The following is an 18,422-nucleotide window of genomic DNA, read 5'->3' on the forward strand; positions in this document are numbered from 1 at the left end:
GCCCAAAGTCTATTAGGATGAGGTCCAAAGTTTCTATGCAGACCTCTTTCCTGTTGAAACAAATCATATATGTGCTTTGGTCAATGGAGTTGATATTGTGTTCGATGTTGCTTTGGTTGGGGACATTCTTAAGGTCCCTACTGATGGTATGTCTTCTGTGTGAAGAATGTGTGTGGGCCAAATTTTAGGAATGCTATTGTGAAGAAAGGTGCAGTCCAGCGGGGGGAACGGGTACACAAGAAAGCTCTGCTTCCCGTTTATCAGCTGTTGTTTGAATTGGCCAACAAGGTTCTTCTACCCCGTGCTGAGAGAAGGTCCATCACATCCAAGTCTGATTTGTACTTGATGGAAGCACTGGATTGGTTCCGTGCTGTAAACTTGCCAGCCATCATGATTGAGCACATGCAAAAGGTGGCTACTTTCAAAGATGGGAACCATGGTCATCCTTATGGATTTCTTTTCACGCATGTCTTCAAGTTCTTTTATGTGCCTTTGGGACAGCCCAAGATAGGGACCAAGAAGCAGACCATCTCTTAAACTACTTTGGAGTAATGCGAATGTGTTGAAAAAGGTGGAGAGGTAGGCAGCACTTCAACAATCTCTCAACTCATCAATGCTCAAAATAGTTCTACTGAGCAGATTCGAAAGTTGAAGGCAAGGAATGCCATACTGGACAGTCAGCAGGCCCAAGGGGCACTAGGGTCAAATGAAGAGAAACTGCTCACAGAGCAAATGTCGGCGAATGCCCGAATTGATCTCGTTCCAACACCCTTGCTGCAGCTTCTAAGCCCTCTCTTCCTAGTGTCCCCTAAGGCAAACCTTTCAGTAACCAGTTTTCCGAATTGATCTCGTTCCAACACCCTTGCTGCAGCTTCTAAGCCCTCTCTTCCTAGTGTCCCCTAAGGCAAACCTTTCAGTAACCAGTTTCTGGATTATCTCTTCTTCTTTTTGTTTTTGATGACTATGGCAGTTGTTTTGTTTTTCTTTTGTGGTGTGGATGGAATTTCCTATACTGCTCCTGATGATAACAATCCAAATTTTGCCTTTGCTGTAATGGCAAAGGCTTATGTTTTACAAAAACTATCCTCTTTTGCTGTTTAATGCTTATGTTTCTTTGTTTCTCTTTTTTATCATGTTGTGTGCACATACGTGGCATGAGTTAGCTAGGCTAGACTTCTTTATGCTGATGGCTTGCTTGTGTATTTTTAATGATGCCAAAAGGGGAAGTATAATTGAAACAGGGATCTGATTAAGGGGGAAGCATAAAGTCAGGGGGAACTTGTGAAGTTCCTCTTACTTAATCTGGTTTATTTTGCTCTAAACATGTGTTATCAATTTCTAAGTTTGTCATCATCAAAAAGGGGAAATTTGATGGGTTTACAGTACCTTAGTTTTATGTTTTGATAATCTAACAAACTTACTATCAAAGAACCAGATAAGGAACCTGACACACTTGGTACACAACGCAAATCAAGGGACTCCAGCTAATGTGAGTTGCTATGTCTTCAGAAGATAAAGGATCAACACAGGGACCTGATCCCCTTGTGTTTCCCCGAAAACAGTACGAAAGTTAACTGCCTATGTTCATACCCAATTTTTCCCTATAATATTTTTGAAATGCATATATACCTTTAAAACTATGCATTAGCATCAGTTGGTATTTTTTCATAATTTTTACATTTTTTAAATTAATTTATCTCAATATTTTATTCATATAAATAAATAAATAATTGCATTATATATGATTTTAAAACATCTCTTGATTTAATATTACCATTTATGGTCCTATTAAGTTCCAATTATCTCACAAATGGCCAGATTTACATCTTTTGGTTATAATTGCAATAATTTTGCAATTATAGCCCATGCATACATCACTGCATTATTTCACCATAAATTAGCCCGTTATATTTTTAAAGTATTGAATAATTATTTTAAAGCATCTTTGTGCATGAAAAATTATTTTTTCTCATTGTTAATTATTTTATAAAATAATTTATTCAAATATCTGGGTATTTAACAAATAGCCCCCTTATTTCGGATTTATCCTAATTGAACAGCCCAATTTCAACCCCTAACCCATTAAGACCAAGCCCAAATCGGTCAAACCCAACCCCAATTAATCTAAAATCCGACCCAGGCCCCAAATCCTGGCCGTTGATCTCTGAGATCAACGGTCCGTATTTGTTCTTACCATAATTAACCTAATGACCCCCCTCCTAACCTAATTTATTTCCACCATACCCCGCCGTCACCCTTTCCCCTCTCTCTCAGATGCTCTCTATCTGAACCCTAATCCAGGCGCCGTCACCGGCTTAGCCCTCCGTTCTATGATGTTTCTTTGTCGTCTCAGGCCTATATTGGCCTCCTACTTGCTATGGTTCATCAGTTTCTTAGATCTTTGAGAAGATCTCAAAGGACCTAGGCGGTCTGGTTTGCACCTTCGATTTCTTTGCCTGTTTCAGGCCGTTTGCTCGACCATGAGTAAGAAACCTCTCTTATTTTGCTATGGATCCATGATTTTCTAGGCCTATGTTCTCGTCTCTGTCATGCTTTCTAAAGAACCCTAATTTTTTATCTCCGATCTTCTCAGATCTATATAGATCTTAGACGAATCAAACATATCTCACATGTTTTCCTTAAAAAAAATTTGGTTTTCGACTGATTTCCTGTTTTTCCTAAACTAGGGTTTACCCTAAGTCATCTTCTCAAAGGGTTTTCTGATTTTCGAATGCTTAATCGTTTGTTCTTAAGTGTTCTTGGCTGATTTATGCCAAAGTTGCATAAGCCCTAGTTGATTCATGATTAAAACTCTCATTGTCTGGTGTTTTGCTCCGATTCTGAGCTTTTCAAAGTTACTAGTCGTATTGGTTCATTCTGTATTTTGATTTACACGCTTTCCCTTAGTCGAATTCTTTGCTTTGTGATTTTTATCCTAATTAATCTCTATTAGGGCTTTCGAATTTTTTCCGCCTAATTTCTCTATGTCCCTAAAGTTCTAATCAGCCTATTTTGTTTATGGAAATTGATATATTCTTTCCAGAATTGTTGATTGATTTTCTCTGTTAAAAATTTCATGTGCATGATTCTTGATTATTTCCTTGTTTATGACTTTAATTAGTCTTCTTGCCTTATTTAAATTTCCTATAGTATCTACTGATTCCTTGCACGATTATTTACTTAATTAGATTCCTAGTTATTCATTCTTTGCCTAAGTCTGATTTTAATTTCTTTCCTTAAATATTTCCTGCCCTTATCGTTGGTTAATTACCCTTAATTAAGGGAAGACTATGCTGATTTTTTCGTGTAATTGATTATGTGATCTTCTCTTGATTAACTCAAGTTGATTCTTTTACCTTATTTGCTCTACTCTTGAACTACTATATAAACTCCTCTGTTTTACTTCTTAACACGAACATCAGTTCATAACACACACATACATTCAAACTCTTCTCCTTCTTTGCTATTTGTGCTATTGTGGGTCTAGCCGGCTGATAGCCAAGGCTAGATAGTGGAATTGCACCTGTTTCTTTCATATTCTGCATTTCTCTTACTTGGCTGGTATGTCTCAGTTAAATTTTGAAACCCAAACTCTATGTGTTTCATTTCAGTGCTAGCTCATTAGTTATAGATTCAATTCCAGTTCTTGTTTACTGCCTTACTTAGCATGTCTCATCCTGCTTTGTTCAATATGTAATTAGCATGTACAAACTATGGTTGTCCATTTGATGTTTGTCCAGCATGTCTATTCTCCTTCCCTGAGGTAATCATGTTAGTTACCTAATCTTTAAGGCATTCGACTGACTCTAGTTGTGTGTTTGATTCTGTCCAGTGTTTCTTTGCTTTCAACATGGCTCTATTACCTACCTCATGACTAAATTGTTAATTCTATAAGCTTCTAAGTGTTCTATGCATTTTGTTGACTATATGCCTCCCTGAGCCCTGTCATGTGTTCTCTTTAAAAATGTAAATTCTATGTGTCCCCAATCCCTTTACCCTGATGTGAGGTATGTTTGTTAAGTGTTTCTGAATCTGGATGTTTTATGACCAATTGATTGTTTGCTATTTTCAAAAGTGTTTTGGTACACTTCTCAAACTGTTTTTTTCACTACCAAACTAGTTTCTATTTCAGAAAACCTTTTCACTCTTAGAGTCATCTCTATACTGTTTTCACTAAATCTTTCAAACTGTGTCAAGCACTCTCACTTTACTCTTAGATTATTAAGTTCTGCCCCTCTAGTATGTGTACTTCTTAGGGATCTTTGAGATCTCTCTGAACTCTGGCATACTAGTGCTGGCCCTTCCACACTGCACATAACCTGTCCCTATTTGAGAAAGGTCTTGGTGTGGGCACTGCCCGGGATCTTTGAGGCCCTTAGGGAACTCTGACACACCTGGACACTTGTTGGCTATGAGATTTCTGGGCATTTGAGACTACTCGGAAGGCCTGGTACTCCCAGGTTTATTTTGGGCCTGCTTCAGGCTCTCTATAGTATAAGTTTACTTCTCATTGATGTAATTTACTAAATCCTGGTTTGCAATAATCCTTTATAAACAGATATTGTGGTAACTAGTAAAAAAGGGGAGGGTAGCTATATGATTCTGTAGGGTAAATTGGGTAGAAACCATGTTTTAGGTTTTACATTATGATGAGTTGCTGTAGAAATCGTGTTTTAGGTTTGTATGACGCATTAGATATCATGCATTAGGATTTCTATGCTTACTCGCATTGAATCATGAAAAATTCGTGCATTAGATACCTTGACTTAGGACAATCATATTTACTGCTTCTGCATATCACATGTTATAGTTCATCATTTCACTTCTGATTCTGCATAAGTCGCTATCACTTAGAAATCCTGCCATTAAGTTACTAATATTGTTTAAAATAAAATAACCTTCTCTATATGCATTAGAGATCCTGTTTTAGGACTGCATGTACATCTGCTTTGAAACATGTCGCTAGAATAAGTATGTTAAAACAGCCACACACATAGGTACCATGTTCTGGTATGAATTAGTATAAAATCACCTGCTATATATTCATCACTTAGATCAGCATGCCTATAGGATTAAAGAACTTCAAATTGTTTAAGTGGTTCCCAGATTATGACTGCATATACACGCCTAGGCAAGCCTTAGGCCGTTAGATAACTATGAAATCGGGTTCTGTTTATGTGTGAAATTGTCCAGGCTTAACGGGCTATAAAACCAGTAGGCAAACTGGTTAGGATTCCGCCACTTCCTTTAAAACAAACGCTGCATGTTCTGTTCTGTAATGTACATCTAGATATCATGTTCCTAGGCTTTCTGAATTTCTTTAAAAATCAGTTGTTTGGGACGTGCTGCTTATTTGCCTATGTATATGTGGAGGTAAATATGAGCCTTTTATCTGCTTCCTTAATTGACAGTCCTATGTGTTATTTGTTGTCGCCTACACTTTTGCCTTTTAAACACCTTAGGATTGTCTAGAACTGCCTAAGTCTAGAGGCCCTAAACTTCTCCGGGACCACAAGGAAGGGACGGGTAAAGCACGCTTAGAGTTCGTTAATTAAACTCGCTTATAACCACTAAGGGGAGGGTAATGGGTAGTAAAAGGATATGATGACATGCGCGCTAATGTCACGTGTAGCCCCTCTAGTTGAGGAGGATTACCGGGCATTGCACAGATTGATCCTATAGGCTAATCAACTTAGGACTTCCCTTCCAATTCACATGTGTTTAAACTATCTAAATTTCCTTTTTTTAAACTGTCTAAACCTCTTTTACTTTCATATATGTGCATTGGACCATCTAAACCTCCTTGATCATATATGTATTTAGACTGTATAAACTACCTTTATTTGCAAATATGTGCTGAGCCTGCTTACTTGTTAATTGACTAATTCACATAGTTCGGCCGGGACACACCGTTGTGGACCGCGAGGGGTGCCTAACACCTTCCCCTCAAGGTTATTTGGAGCCCTTACCCTAATCTCTGGTAATGCAAACTGGTTACATGAGTTAAATGCTCTAGGTGCCCTAATGCACCTTAATCCGTTAGGTAGCGACTGTTCAAACACCCAATTCCCAAAAGGAAATGAGTTTTTCCCCCATGAATGTCGAAACCCGGACTTCCCCGCGAAGGAAAAACGGTGCGCGGCAGTCTAAAGCTGGAAAGTGACTGCCTGTTGTACTCGCAGACAGTGCTGCACAGTACTGCAGCCACTCCCCTTTGACCAACCAAGTGATTACATCATTCAAGTGATGTCATCTAAGTTGTATTAACAAAGAGCATTACAACAAAACATCACTTCAACACTTGAGAATTCATTCAAGCAATCCAACTGTTTTGCCTGCCAAGCATTCAATTCTCAAGTGCATCAAGAACAAAGAACAACACTACTACGGACCAGTTCCTACAGCAAGTATCTTGTATGTCCTTAGTTGAGTTGTAACTTTGTAATTGTTCTTCATTGTAATTCCTACTTTTCTTATCTAGAAGTGTTACTTAGGAACCCCTTGTAAACCATAAACCTTTAGTGTTTGTGTCGTGACTAGAGTTAGTCATGAGTTGAAATCTTTGTAATAGGTGTATTGCAAAGTGGCTTGTAATATGTGTATTACAAGTTAGTGAGGGATTAAGAGTTTAATTCCTAGATTGCATAGGTTGTAATCTAAAGTTGCTCATAGTGAAGTTGAAATCCTACCAGTGTAGGCCGTGGTTTTTTATCCCCTTGAGCAGGGATTTTTCCACGTAAAAACTCTCTGTTCCATTTACTTACTGTTTTATTAGCACTATCAGTGGGAACCTATAGAGGACCTGGTCCCTATATAGTTTGGTGGACTCATATATTCTATCATCAGCCAATTTTTACTCAAAAGTCACATAATAAAAGGGTTAATTTTGATCAGACAAAGGGTACTCTCTTCTGAAAATATTGCAAGAAATATGGGCATCTTATTGACAAATGTTACAAACTCCATGATTTTCCACTAAACTTCAAGTCAGTAAAGGCAAAGGGATGGTGGCCAATGACTGTGTGGATGAAACACTGTTTGTATAGGTGGAATTCAGTCTGAACAAGGTTCTTTGGTGCCTGGTCTCACAAAGGAGCAGTACTCACAGCTGATAACCTTACTACAACAAACCCATATGTCTGATTCTGGTCTATCTGGTCCTCCATCCAACCTTGCAGCTTCTGCCAATTTTGCTGGTACTTTGTTGCATACTAATGTAGTTGGTTCTTCTGTTTCTTGCATGTTTTCACATTGTTCTGGTTCTGTATGGCTTGTGGACTCCGATGCCACAGATCACATGACTGCTAGTAAAGATCTTCTCTTTGATATCACTCCACTCACTATGCCTTTACTTGTTTCACTTCCTAATGGATATAAAGCAAAAGTGACTTGTATTGGTTCCTTTGTTCTAACATCCTCTATCACTCTTCACAATGTACTATTCATCCCCTCTTTCCATCATAATCTGATTTCTGTGTCAAAGATTATAAAGGTGTTGCATTGCATTGTCGAGTTTGGTTCTTACTCTTGTGTGTTAAAGGGCCCTTCTTTGAAGATGCCTCTGGAACTTGGTAAATTGGACAATGGGCTTTATAAGTTGGTGCAGCAGGATGCACTTCATCATACTCCTCCTGAAGTATAACTTTCAAATAGCACAATCTGCAGCTTACCATCTTTGTGTAATGGTGTTTCTGTTCATTCACATGTAAATGTTTCATCTGTTTTCACATGCTACACATATACATAATTCACTTTGCAATAAAGCTGCTATGAATAAATCAGATGTGCTTTGGCATAATAGACTTGCACATGTGCCTTTTGTGAGAATGAAAACTATTTTTGTATTGTCTGATGTCCTTTCTGATAAACAATCTTTTTCCTAGTCATATTTTTCCTTTATCTAGGAAAACCAGGCTTCCTTTTCCTGATAGTACCATACATAGCACCAAACCTTTTCAGTTGATTCACATAGATACTTGGGGACCTTACCACACCCCTACTCATTGTAACTCTAAATATTTTCTTACCATTGTTGATGACTATTCAAGGTCCACTTGGACTCATCTTATGGGGTCCAAGAGTAATGCTTTTCCTTTACTAAAGGCATTTATTGCAATGATTCAAACCCAGTTTAATGTCACTGTTCAAAAGGTCAGAAGTGATAATGCCCTTGAACTATGGGGAGACTGTTTACTCATAGCCACCTACATCATTAACAGATTACCTTCCAAAATTGTAAATAACTAATCACCTTCTGAACTTTTGTATGGTTTTCCTCCAAATTATTCTCACCTTAAGACCTTTGGGTGTTTATGCTATGCTACTGTTCCCACACCTCAAATAGATAAATTTAAGCCTAGAGCCACACCATGTGTATTTCTTGGATACCTTTTTGCCAAGAAAGGATATAAACTCTGTATCATGTAGACTAAGCAATGTTTCATTTCTAGAGATGTGGACTTTCATGAGAATATTTTTCCTTTCTCCACACCAGCGCCACCTTCTTCACCTGCTCAACCTCAGGTGTACTGTGATGGCACTCCTTTCCATTCACCTGTCTTTACCAATGTTCCTTCTTCACCTGTTGGTTCTTGTTCCCCTGCTGCTTCCTCTCCGCCTACTCTACCTGCCGATTCTTCTCCCCTTGATTCTGCTCCATCCGACTCCTTGTCTCCTCCTCCATCTCCTTTGCTTCCTGTTCTTCACCACCAACAGCCTGTCCTTGATTCTGCTCCTTCTGTCTTACCTTCTTCTTCCCTAGTTTTACCAAATAATCCAGTGGTTAGAAAATCTACTAGGAATCATTCTCTTCCTTCTCATTTGAAAGATTGTGTCTGTCAACTTCCCCCTTCCTTTTCTGGTGTAATTACATTCCTTCCACATGCAGATGTAGAACCATCTTCTTACTCTCAGGCTGCACACATCCCTGCTTGTCAAGAAGCTATGAGGAAGCAGTTTGAGGCTTTAGAGGCCAATCGCACTTTGAGCTACCTAAAGGGAAGAAACCAATTGGGTGCAAGTGGGTCTATAAAGTAAAATATAGGGCTGATAAGAGTGTTTAAAGATACAAGGCAAGAATGGTTGTTAGGGGAAATACTCAGGTGGAAGGGATGGATTTCAATGAGACTTTCTCTCCGGTGGAAAAAATGTCTACTATCAAATGTTTAATAGTTGTTGCTGTCAAGAAACATTGGTCTTTATTCCAATTAGATGTCAACAATGACTTTCATGGTGAACTTGATGAAGAAGTCTACATGAAAATTCCTCTTGGCCGTTCAGTTTCTGGTGTGTCTGGTTCCACTTCTGCTCCTTTAGCTAGTAAACTACAGAAATCTCTTTATGGGTTGCGCCAAGCTTCTAGACAATGATATGCCAAGTTGTCCCAAGCTCTATGCACAAGAGGGTATACTCACTCCATTAATGATTACTCCTTATTTATTAAAGGTATGCCAGGCAAGTTGGTGATATTGGTTGTTTATGTGGATGACATAATCCTCACTGGGGATGACTTACATGAAATTGCTGCTCTTAAACTGTTTTTGGATGCTGAAGTTAAGATTAAGGACCTTTACACTATTTTTTGGGGATTGAAATTAGCTACTTTCGTGGTGGTGTAATCTTAAATCAGAGGAAGTTTATCCTTGACTTACTCAAAGATTATGATTGCTCGGATGTAAGTTCTGTAGTTTGTCCATTGGATTTGAATCTCAAATTGCAAGCAGGTTCTAAAGATTTACTTCCTAATCCTGCAGATTTCAGAAGTTTAATTGGTAAATTGCTATTTCTTACTCACTCAAGACCAGATTTGTGTTTTTCAGTGCAACACCTTAGTCAGTTTAATCAATCTCCTCGTGCGCCTCACATGACAACTGCACTACATGTCTTAAAATACCTAAATGGGACTGTTGACCTTGGCTTGTTTTATTCCTCAGCTTCTGATTTTTCTTTGACTGCTTACTGTGACAGTGATTGGGCTGCCTGTGCAGATACACAAAAATCGGGGACTGGTTTCTGTATTTTCTTGGGTGATAGTTTAATTGGGTGGAGGTCTTAGAAACAACCAATTGTTTCTTTGTCTTTTGCTAAGGCAGAGAGTATCATGCATTGAACAAAGTGGTTGCTGAATTAACATGGTTAACTCGCTTACTTACTGATATTTGTGTGCCTGCTTCTCTTCCTGTTTCTGTGTTTTGTGACAACCAGGCAGCCATCCACATCGCCAAGAATCTAGTTTTTCATGAGTGTACTAAGCACATAGAGGTGGATTGCCATTTCATTCGGACAAAGCTCTTAGAGGGGTTGATTTCTCTATCCCACATTTCCACTGCCAAGCAGCCTGTGATATTCTAACTAAGCCTTTATCTGGTCCTCTTCACCAGCAGCATTTAGCCAAGTTGAAGGTGTTCACCCCCTTCCCCCTCCAAGGGGGAAGGGGGAGATGTTGAGATGAAGGACTACTTAGCGTCTGGGTGCAAACACAAAACATAACTTGGGCTTCCTTTATTTAATGTACAGATTAGTTGGCTAAGGGATACGGGTTAGGCCCATTGTATATATATAGATATTGTAATAGAATTTCTAGACTATTCGATTCATTTTACAGAGAAGAAATAAAATTCGGTTCTCTCAATTCTCTCTATGTTCTTTTTCTCAAACTCTAATCTTATCTCTATGATTTCGATATTGCTGTATGTTTCACTGCATATTTTCACGAACGATATTATAAGTTCGTTCTGGTAGATCAAATTCATTTAACTGTCTAAAATGGTAATTTAACTCCATCAACCAAGGAGAATTTTGTATTAATGGTGCATTTTGTACCAAATTAAATCAATGATATATGGGTCTCTTTTTTTCCTTCCACAATAGTGTTTCCTTATTTGTGATAAACATGCATATTTCTTTATTTGTAATAATCCCCTCCTAATATTGGTTGATAATTATGGTAATTTAAAATTTTCCAACCTTAGAAGTTAGAAGTGATGGACTGTTAGAATTTCTGAATTTTCCATTATTAGAGATTCTTAAATAGACTCTGGCTTTCCAGGTTGTGCTTTTCTCACACTGGATTATGTAATGACACTTTGAATAAGCCACCTCTAATCTCTATTATAGAGGTCTAATATTCTCTTGGGAAAATGGCATCTTCTAGCTCTTAATAAACTAATTATAATCCTACAAAATGAAAATTAAAAGATCTCTAATCTCTCATTGAGAAAAGAAGCAAAGAACTTTTAAAATTTCCTTTAGGCTTTTACCAATAAAATTCCTTCTACACCTTCCTACTTAATTATACATCAATCATTAGACACTGATGGATTACTTGAGACTTGCAACATGACGCATAGAAGGAAGTATGAGTTTCGCATGGACAAGCAAACTTGTACAAGAAAAGTTTTGATAGATTTTTAAGAAAAATTTTGATCTTCAAATAATCTTGAGACACCTTTCTTTAGAAAAAAAAGGAACTTTTATTTAGAGATAGTTATTAGGTAGAACAATTTTTTTTCGTAATCAATTACTTAATGGGACCGCATTGCAAAAACTACTCCAAAAATAAAATGTTTTATTTATTTATTGTGATTGGTATATTTTATGAGGAGTAGTTTATAGAAGATGATCGATCCTTTTTTAGTTGAAGTCAATTGCATTTTCTTATAACAATAAAACTAATTTTGAATAACACCAATGCTTGTCACATTCACACAATCTAATCTAATCGCTATTGAGGGTGGAATCTTGAACCACATCACTGACTTCGCAAATATTTTAAAAAATTAAATAATAAATTAAAATGACGATTGACAAGATTACCCCAAGTAGTAATTGAACCCTCTAGCCATGGGCGAAGCTACATGTTACAAAGGGTGGTCAACTGACCACCCTTCGTCGGAAAATTACACTGCGTATATAGAGAAAATATTAGATTTTAGAGGTATATATCATATATATATTGAACACTCTTTCTCGGAGAATTTTTTCACTTCTTTCAAGTTTAAACATCCTTGAGTAAATTCCTGGCTTCGCCACCGCCTCTAGCTGTAATTTTAAACTTTAATGAGGAGGTTATACGGCCATTGCATATTGTGGATAGGAAAATTAATAAACCAAACCGACCTAAACCGCAGACTTATTTCAAAGGCCTAACTTTATAACCCAACCAATAAGTATCTCTTCATCGTGATCAAAATTCTATGAAAAAGATAGCAGGAAAGTGTTGTTATGTATCTGACTTATCTATCTAGTGGATTAGTTTCATTGGTGTTTCTTGTTTCCTTTTCTTAAGAAGAATTTTTAATTTTACAAGAAAAAACATTCAAGAATAAGGTGATCGAGCAAAATTACAAGAAGAAAAACCATTTTTTGAATGATTGAAAAAGCTCGCCATGTACTGTTGTACATAATAGAATAAATGCAAAATGAAGTTTGATTATAAAAAAACTATTTATAGAGCGTGACTCATCATTGTTTGTTCACCTAAGAAGAGCTACAAATGACCAATTTCCCCGTTACATTTGGGAAAGTCCAGTTATATTTTTCGTTTTCTTTCCATTATATATTACAAACCATTAACTAGGAAATTACTTGTTATTTTCATCTCAACGTTGTGTGTTAGTAATGTAGCAACGAATATTCAAAGTGTGTTATCTGACCAACTTTTACTGTCTAAATTTACAAACTATATTAGAATATTGTTTAAACAGTTTTTGTTTTGACGGATTTGTCATTGATTTTTTTTTTCTTTTCTGTGATTTTACTATACTTGTTTAGCATTCTGCAAAAGTTATTTTACTAATGGGTAAAAATAAATGAGAGAAGTGACATTCCCAAAAGGGATGGTATGGATATGGTGGTTAAGTTTTCAAGAGATACTTGTTATTTATACCATGCGTACTTAGCACAACACCTAAATGTGCAATAATGGACGAAATATACCAAATTGTAAATGGGGAATAATGCCAACTCACTATTCAAAACCCCACTCACCCAATTGAATATTATAAGTTGTACTTAATAAATCTAATGGACATGATTATCTAGTGAACAACAATCAAAGATAAAGCAAATAAACTAATGGGGAAAAAGTAATAACAAAAAATAGCAATGACAAGACCTAATTAGAAAAAATATGTAACACATGAAAATGAAAGGGTAATATAATTAAAGTATAGAAAAGGAAAGAAGGAGGTCAGTTCCTTGCAGCCGACGTATTTCTTGGTTTTGCCTCGGAGCTACGCTCGGTGTTTGTTTTTTTATGTAATAAATACGATAAGAATGACTCACAAATGAACCCAACAAGTCGAGAAGCAGCGGATTCTAAAATTTTAAATTAACGATTCTAATAAATTTACATATATTAAAATTTAAAAATAAAAAATAGCGTTCAAACAACATATAATTTGAGGCGAATACATATTAAAAGCCCGTTTGGACATAAGAAATTTTTTCCTTTTTTCGAAAATTTTTTCACTTTTTTTCGAAATCAGTATTTGGTCATAAAATTTTCAGTTTTCACTTGAAATGCATTTTGAAATTTTTCAAATTTTTGAAAAACTCCAAAAGCTGTTTTTCAAAATTTTCATTCAGATTACTCACAAAATTTCAAAAACAACCAAAATTATATTCATGTCCAAACACAGCTCTAATTTTCAGATACCATTTTCACTTGAAAATTTTTTACACTTTTTTTTTTGGAAATTTACAATTCTTATGTCCAAACGCCCACTAAATCTTATGGATACGTCGAAGCCATTATATTTTTTAAAGTCGCATTCACAATTTCATATTTATTAAAAATGCAAAAATTTATTTATATTATACTTCGATTGAATCTGGCCAGTCAAGAACTCTCATGTTCACAAGATGAAGGTGCGTGAAATGAGAATGTTGAGATTGATGTGCGGGCATGCCAGGTTAGATAGAATTAGAAATGAAGTTATCTGGTACAAGGTGGGCGTGGCCCATGTGGAGGATAAGATGTGGGAGACGAGACTTAGATGGTTCACGCATGTTAAGAGGAGATGCACTGATGCTCCGGTGAGGAGATGTGAGAGGCTGGCGTTGGAGGGCCAACAAAGAGGCAGAGGTAGACTGAAAAAGTGGGGAGATGTAATTAGGCGAAATATGATGTTGCTCCAGCTGCCTGAGGACATGACATGGATAGGAAGGGGTGAAAATTGAGAATAAAGGTAGAGGGCTAGGTAGTCGAGTGTTGTCCTTATTTGTTACAATAGCTTTGATGTACATCTGTTAGTGTCCTTCGAGTATTTTTTTTATCCCTAGATTGTTGTTATTACTTGTTGCTGCCTTGTTTCGGTTTTCTGATTGCATTACTTAGTGTTAGTTTTGTATTTTCGCTTCGGTTGTCAGATTGGTTTTCTTTTTATTGCCCCTTCCTTTTTTTCTTCCTGAGCCGAGGGTATATCGGAAACGGCCTTTCTGTTTTTCTAAAGGCGGGAGTAGAGTCTATGTACACTTTACCCTTTCCAAACTCCACTTGTAAGACTATACTGAATTTGTTGTTATTATTGATTGAACCTGTTATGTATATATCTTAGATTCGCCACTGGCCATGACTTGTATGAGTGACCTTTGGCTCAATTTTAGTGATAATGAACACATAACATATTACTTTACATGCACTTGTATCATATATTAGTAATTAACTAATTTATACTATTACTTTAATTTATTTATTAATTATAATAAATCAGTAGTATGATTTTAAGTAAATGTAAGGTCCAACTAACGATTAAATTATTTTGTATGATTTAAAGTAATTATTTTCATTCCCTCTTTTTCTCGCTCTTTCTCCAAAATATGAAAAGAAACTTTTCTCAAGCCCACCCCACTGTCATCCTAAGTCCTTACAAGTAGCCATCATTTCTCTCACCCCCTCCACTTCCTCAAAGCCAAAACCCCCCTCTCCTCTCTCTCTTCTCCAATAAATTCTCTCCCTCATATTGCCACTCTTTTTTCTCTGGAGACAGAAAAAAAACCAAAGCGTTACTACTGAAAAGTATTTCAAACTGGCGATCGACAACCAAGATATCACAGTCCGTGAAATCAAGCCTAAGAACAGGCGAATCATGGTAAATTTCAAGAAACCACCTATCGTTTTGGCTTCTGTTATATGGTGAAATTTCTTTTCTTTTGCTGACTCTTTTTTATTTTTTTCTGGGTATAGGGACCTGATGAAGACGACAATAGGTGGCCTCTTTGGTTGAAGCCATTACTAAGGGAACGATTCTTTGGTCAATGCAAATTACACGCTGATTCCCACAAAAGTGAATGTAATATGTACTGTCTTGACTGTATTAATGGCCCTCTTTGCTCTCTCTGTTTAGCCCATCACAAAGACCATCGTGTTATTCAGGTTCGCCATTTTTCATCTAATGGAATCACACAATTGCTCTGTTTTTGGCTGCTTCATTTTTTTAAACAGAGTTTCTTTTGGTTAAACAGATAAGGAGGTCATCGTACCATGATGTGATTAGGGTGAATGAAATTCAGAAATATTTGGACATTTCTTCAGTTCAAACATACGTTATCAACAGTGCTAAAGTTGTGTTCTTGAATGAAAGGCCACAGCCTAGGCCAGGCAAAGGGGTGACTAATACATGTGAAGTCTGTGAAAGAAGTCTTCTTGATTCCTTCAAATTCTGCTCTCTTGGTTGCAAGGTACAAAAATTTCCTAGTCATTCTTGATTTTCCATTAATTTTTCTGTTCTCTTTCCTTATCAAAATATTTCTTGCATTTAATTTGACTTTTATTGTCATTGAATTGAGGGCACCCATAAAATTCTTGATTGTGTACATTTCAATGTATTAGCTCAATGGTCATTTTTGCTATGTGTCACCTTACTGGTCCATTGATTGGAAACATTCAGCATTATCAAAGTATATCTCGGAAAATTAAAGAAAGTTGGATTTTTGAGATTGACAATTGATTTTTGTTGCATTTATTGAATTTCCCAATAGAAGTAAAAAAAAATGAGATTTTAGTCTTGATTTTCAAGGGGGTTTCTAAATTAAATTAATTTACAGATTGTTGGGACCTCAAGTAATTACGTGAAGAAGCCGAAGAATTCGCCGGAGAAGAGGAGGACGCCGGCAATGGCATCGGAATCTGAAGAGTCTTACAGTAGTAGCAGCAGCAGCCATGGCCGGAGAAACAAGATTCAGAGTTTCACTCCGTCAACGCCGCCACCAACTTCTGCTAATTACAGAATGGCCAAACGCAGAAAGGGAATTCCTCATCGATCCCCAATGGGAGGACTATTTATAGATTAGTATTTGCATCGCAGTCCTTCAATTTACATCTAAAATGCATATTGTCTATACTAATACAGCCTAGTTTTCATAATAATGCAGCTCCTCAAAAGTCAAAAACCCACCAAACACTAGTGCTTTCTCCAAAATGGCCAGTGTTTGTGAGCTCTTTCGTCCATAAGAGCTGTACTGTATAAATTGGAGGGGTGGAAGTTGAAATAAGAAAATATGAAAGGACTAATATAGTAAAGTTAGAGGGTGGGCTTGGAAAATAAGCTACTACTACTATAGTTTGATGAACTATTAGATAGACTGGCTTTTTAGTTGTTTATACCTAAGTTTTGATTGTCTCTTTCAGCCTGTGTAATCTAAAATGTAAATATATTGTAAATGGTTGGAATACTTAACAAAGTGTCGACATCTGGAATGAAGCTTTAGCATTATAATTGTCCCATTTACTTTTGTACAACTGATGACACTTTTCTATGGGTAAAATTGTTAGTATTAATCATTTCTTTTTATTCGTAATGCCATACTTTTTTTAATCAAATGCATCTAAAATGAAATAAAGTGACTCTTTTATGCTTATTTTACTTACTTTGATGAAGGAGGTTTTCAAGATAAGGGAGAACATCCATTTGAGCGCACTAAACACTAAGGGATCGTTTGGAAAATAAGTTATTCCATAACTAATTATTTCAGGATTAATTATCTTACTTTTTTATGGAATAAAAAATACTATAATTCTAAAATAATTAATCCTGAAATTAGCTATACTAACATTTTTTCTAACCAAATATAAAATAAACTAATCTTAAATTTATCGAGATTAATTATTCGTTATCCGTACCTCCATCTCAATGAAGAAGGGATAAGTAACGACACCCCAAAACCAAAGTGGGGTCCAGCATAGGCAATTGGGTGGAAATGGTGGGGGCATCAGATAGGACACGTGTCAGACGTTGGTTAGTGAAGAATGTAAGTTGTCTTGGTTCGTGGAATCTAAAAATTAGGTCAGCCGCCCTTGCTGATATAAATAGGGTTTACTTGGTGGAGGAGTTTTCATTTACTAGTATTAGTGGAGTTGGGATATATTTATGACTGTTGGATTAGTGTTGGATTGGACGGTCATGGTCACACATTGGGAAAGTTAGTTTTTCTGCATTTAGTTCTGTGCTTTTCTTTATATTCATTCCCAACTTTGTCGTTTTGTGCAGATAGTAACAGATTTTATTTATAGCAACAATTGAGAAGCTAGTGACAATCCATGTCTCTTGCCGTTTCACATACACTACAAGTCTTTTCTTTGAGTCTTTGATTGATGAAAAGAAGATGAAAGTGCATTGTGGACCCGACGGCCTTTCTCATGGTGCAAATGAATAATCCTTTCGTTCCAACGTGTGTGAATCTGTTTGACTGAACACGGAATTTAAGAAAAATGAAACACTTTTGGAATTTGTGGCCTTAAACAAATTAAAAATTGGGCTAAAGTATTTGTATGGTTATAAAAACTTCGAAACGATGCATTAGTTATTTTATCCCAATCTCATCTTTACTATTCCAAGAAGATATGTATCATTATCTCATTTTAAGTAAGAGGTCAATGAGAATAATTTAATCAAACAAATATACGATCGATGTTATCTTTTTGTTTTGGTTCTCCGATTAAATTTTGAATGCGCGCAAAGAAGTCACAAGCTGGGATTAAAGCTCTTCCTAACAAGGATGATTACATACTTAGGGCTCGAACTTGATACCTCACTGCAACTTTTGTTGGTATGATCAATGCTATCAAAAAAATTCTTAATAGATATTACTAAATCTTAAAAGGTAAATAAAAAAAATTGGAGGGGTATGGTTGATGAACACTTAGCCACGTGAATTCCTGAGTTCTCTTCTGGGAGGAAGAAACAGATTAAAAGAAAGGATGATTTATCGTCTAATTAATATTGTTTGACTTCTATACCCAAAATAAGTGCAAGAGAAATTCATATTATTAGATCATTTAAAAGATCATGTAAATTTTTTGTACTATGTATCCCATACTAAACATAAATCTTTAAAGCATTATTATGGGGTACATTTTTTCTCTTATCAAATCTTTTACGTAACCAAAAAGGTTCCTTTTCTTATAAAATATTATTTTTTCC

The 18,422-nt window shown here is 36.3% G+C and overlaps 1 protein-coding gene across 1 annotated transcript; it reads left to right on the top strand.

Moving 5' to 3' along the window:
• LOC109227203 lies at positions 14,857-16,726 on the top strand. The gene is made up of 4 exons (XM_019392267.1): positions 14,857-15,092; positions 15,188-15,376; positions 15,466-15,681; positions 16,048-16,726. Exons 1-4 carry the CDS (start codon positions 15,090-15,092, stop codon positions 16,291-16,293), a joined length of 654 nt encoding a protein of 217 aa, XP_019247812.1. The 5' UTR covers positions 14,857-15,089; the 3' UTR covers positions 16,294-16,726.

The sequence above is a fragment of the Nicotiana attenuata genome, chromosome 6 (genome assembly GCF_001879085.1).
Source record: "Nicotiana attenuata strain UT chromosome 6, NIATTr2, whole genome shotgun sequence".
NCBI classification, from domain to species: Eukaryota; Viridiplantae; Streptophyta; class Magnoliopsida; order Solanales; family Solanaceae; genus Nicotiana; species Nicotiana attenuata.

Coding starts and splice junctions, on each gene's coding strand:
- LOC109227203 (XM_019392267.1), top strand. Junction 15,377..15,465: donor AAGACCATCGTGTTATTCAG/GTTCGCCATTTT, acceptor TTGGTTAAACAG/ATAAGGAGGTCATCGTACCA. Junction 15,682..16,047: donor TCTGCTCTCTTGGTTGCAAG/GTACAAAAATTT, acceptor ATTAATTTACAG/ATTGTTGGGACCTCAAGTAA.